At 37.1% G+C, this 2,468-nt stretch overlaps 1 protein-coding gene across 1 annotated transcript in view; it reads right to left on the minus strand.

Annotated features, from left to right (window-relative positions):
- The window catches only part of castor1 (cytosolic arginine sensor for mTORC1 subunit 1), a 30,206-nt gene extending 27,818 nt beyond the window's left edge, over positions 1-2,388 (minus strand). The window contains exon 1 of the mRNA XM_014011137.1: positions 1,986-2,388. Within this exon, the coding sequence (XP_013866591.1) occupies positions 1,986-2,146 (161 nt within the window). The 5' untranslated portion in view covers positions 2,147-2,388. The remainder of the gene's footprint in view (positions 1-1,985) is intronic.
- Between the last annotated feature and the right edge of the window lie 80 nt (positions 2,389-2,468).

Below are 2,468 nucleotides of genomic sequence, written 5' to 3' on the forward strand. Positions count from 1 at the left end.
TTCTTCACTGAATGGTGCACACTTCAAGGCTTGAATAACATGGTTCCCACCATGTCGGACACGAGCATGCTCACCAAAACCAGTAGCTCTTTGATTGTCTTTTCAGTAGTTTAGAATCGTTAATTTTCAATTGAAATACTGGTGATTAGCCTTTATTCACTACAAAAACCCAGTTAGTGCAGAAAAGTATGTACATTTTGCTGGTTAAAAAGGCATGATCTAATACAGGGCTATTCAACTGGTGGCCCGCAGGCCAAAGTTCGGCCCGCCAATTGGTTCATTCATCTCTTAAGCCCAAATCCCTGGTTTTCTAAGTAAATTACTAGAAGTTCTTTAAGCTGGAAACGCCAGAATCTTGGCTACAAGCTGATAAAAACATTTCTATGCACACTCAAGACAGTTAAAATTACAAGCAATTGAAGATAAAACTATGACAGTGAAAATAAAATGGGTTTAAAAATTTGGCAAGTCAGAGATGTTAAAATATTTGTGTTAATTAGGAGGCAAAATGTGTTATTTTTGTTTTTGTTGTTTTATTATCACTACCTTTATAGGGTTCTGTATGTTGTATTCATGATTAAATGCAGCAAAATAAACAATTTCAAAGTTAACAGATCTTTGTAATACTTGGTTTATTTACATGATTTTAATAACTGGATGTTCGGCCCCTGAGCTGATGACCTGCAGTAACTTTGGCCCCTGGAGCAATTTAGTTGAATAACCCCCTGCTCTAATAAAACAAAGTTGATTTTTTTGGGAAAATTGATACCTGGAAACATGACTTAACAGTATGTTCAGGGGTCTGCAACCTTTATGATCAAATGAGCCATTTGTGCTACATGGCTCACTAATAAAATGCGTTCAGAGCCGCAAAACAAGCTACAACTGTGATTACTAACTGGTGGTCCGTGGGCCTTTTCATGGCCTTTTAACCACCAACCACCTTTATAATGCCACTTCCACTGACCTTTGTGGTCAGTGGAAGTGGCATTATAAAACTAAAAAAAATATACTGTGAATTTTATTATTTATTATTATTTTTACACATCAGGATAAATGAAAAGACCATATTCATGTAAACATGAAAAAATACTGTATAAAGTTTATATTGAATTTCATAAAAACTAGTACAACTATTCTGGTAATTTTTTTTTCCTAATTCTTATTACTAAGTAGTCTTCAAATCTTTTAAAGGTAATTCTAATGGATTTGAGAAAGAAGTTGGTTTATTTAAGTAAAAAAACAGGCTAGCATGAGCTAACATGTTTTACTATTTGTATTAGTAGCATTGATCATGTTTTTGAATTCAAATTGATTAGTGTTGTGAGTATAAAAAACAAACAAACAAAAAAACTTGTTATGCTTGGTCACATTTTCAAAGAGCCACATGTGGCCCCAGAGCCGCAGGTTGAAGACCCCTGAGTGTTATGCATGCATTTCTGCTTTCATTATGTAAATCAAGCACGTTTTCTTAATTTATTTTGATCTTTTTTTTTTCTTTTTTTTTTTGAGCCAATGCCTAAAATGATGCCCTGGCTGTCTCTAAAATAGGAAGTAAACAACTAGTTGACACATGGAAGTTTGAGAACTTTCCCTATTCAACATTAGTGCATATTCCTGTTATTCCAAGCCACTAGACAAGAACAAAAAGTTTTTGTTTTTTAAGGACTGGACATGACAAGTAGGAAAACCCCAAATTCAGTGATTAAAATCAGGGGATGAATCAGAAATGAGTAGCTGGAAGGAGTGTGGTGGAAATAAAATCCCAGAAATATACAAAAAGACCAGCAGGTTTGTATTTAACTGCAGCATGCATTAAGGGAGGCTGTTATCCTAACCACAGTTCCAGATTTATGAGCCAGCTTATTTAAAGCTCCATGCACAGCTGCAGTTTATCATTCACAACTGACTGTTGCAGAGCAAGAAATGCACAAACAATCCAACAACATTGCTTCACTTCTCGTGTGAATGAACAGATTACTCACCTCGTCCTGTTCCGGAGGAATATTAATTTTATAAGAGGGTGTGTGTAACTGACCAGACCATTCTTGGATATGCTGGTGACCCGAAGCCTGTGGTCCAAAATGTGTAAGTCCATAGTTTTGGGAACGGGGAAAGCTGCTCCTCCGGTCGGTTGTTCGTACATGCAGGAAGAAAAACGACTTCGGTTCCTAGCTAAAGCGCTATATATCGTTCAAATGTTAACTTATAGAGCCGGGTGTGGAGCATTACCGACGGATATAAAAAGCTCAGCTCCGGCTAGCTGTGCTCGGCTCACAAGACGAAAAAACATCCGACCCAAGCAGGCAAGCTCAACTACTGTATATTCAAATACAAGAGGCCGCTCCGTTCACGAGACTCCGCCTCTTAAAGGCACAGCCAATGGAATCTTCTTCTTCTTCTTCTTCTTCTTCTTCTTCTTCTTCTTCTTCTTCTTCTTCTTCTTCTTCTTCTTCTTCTTCTTCTTC

This window comes from Austrofundulus limnaeus, unplaced genomic scaffold (assembly GCF_001266775.1).
Source record: "Austrofundulus limnaeus strain Quisiro unplaced genomic scaffold, Austrofundulus_limnaeus-1.0 Scaffold77, whole genome shotgun sequence".
NCBI lineage: Eukaryota > Metazoa > Chordata > Actinopteri > Cyprinodontiformes > Rivulidae > Austrofundulus > Austrofundulus limnaeus.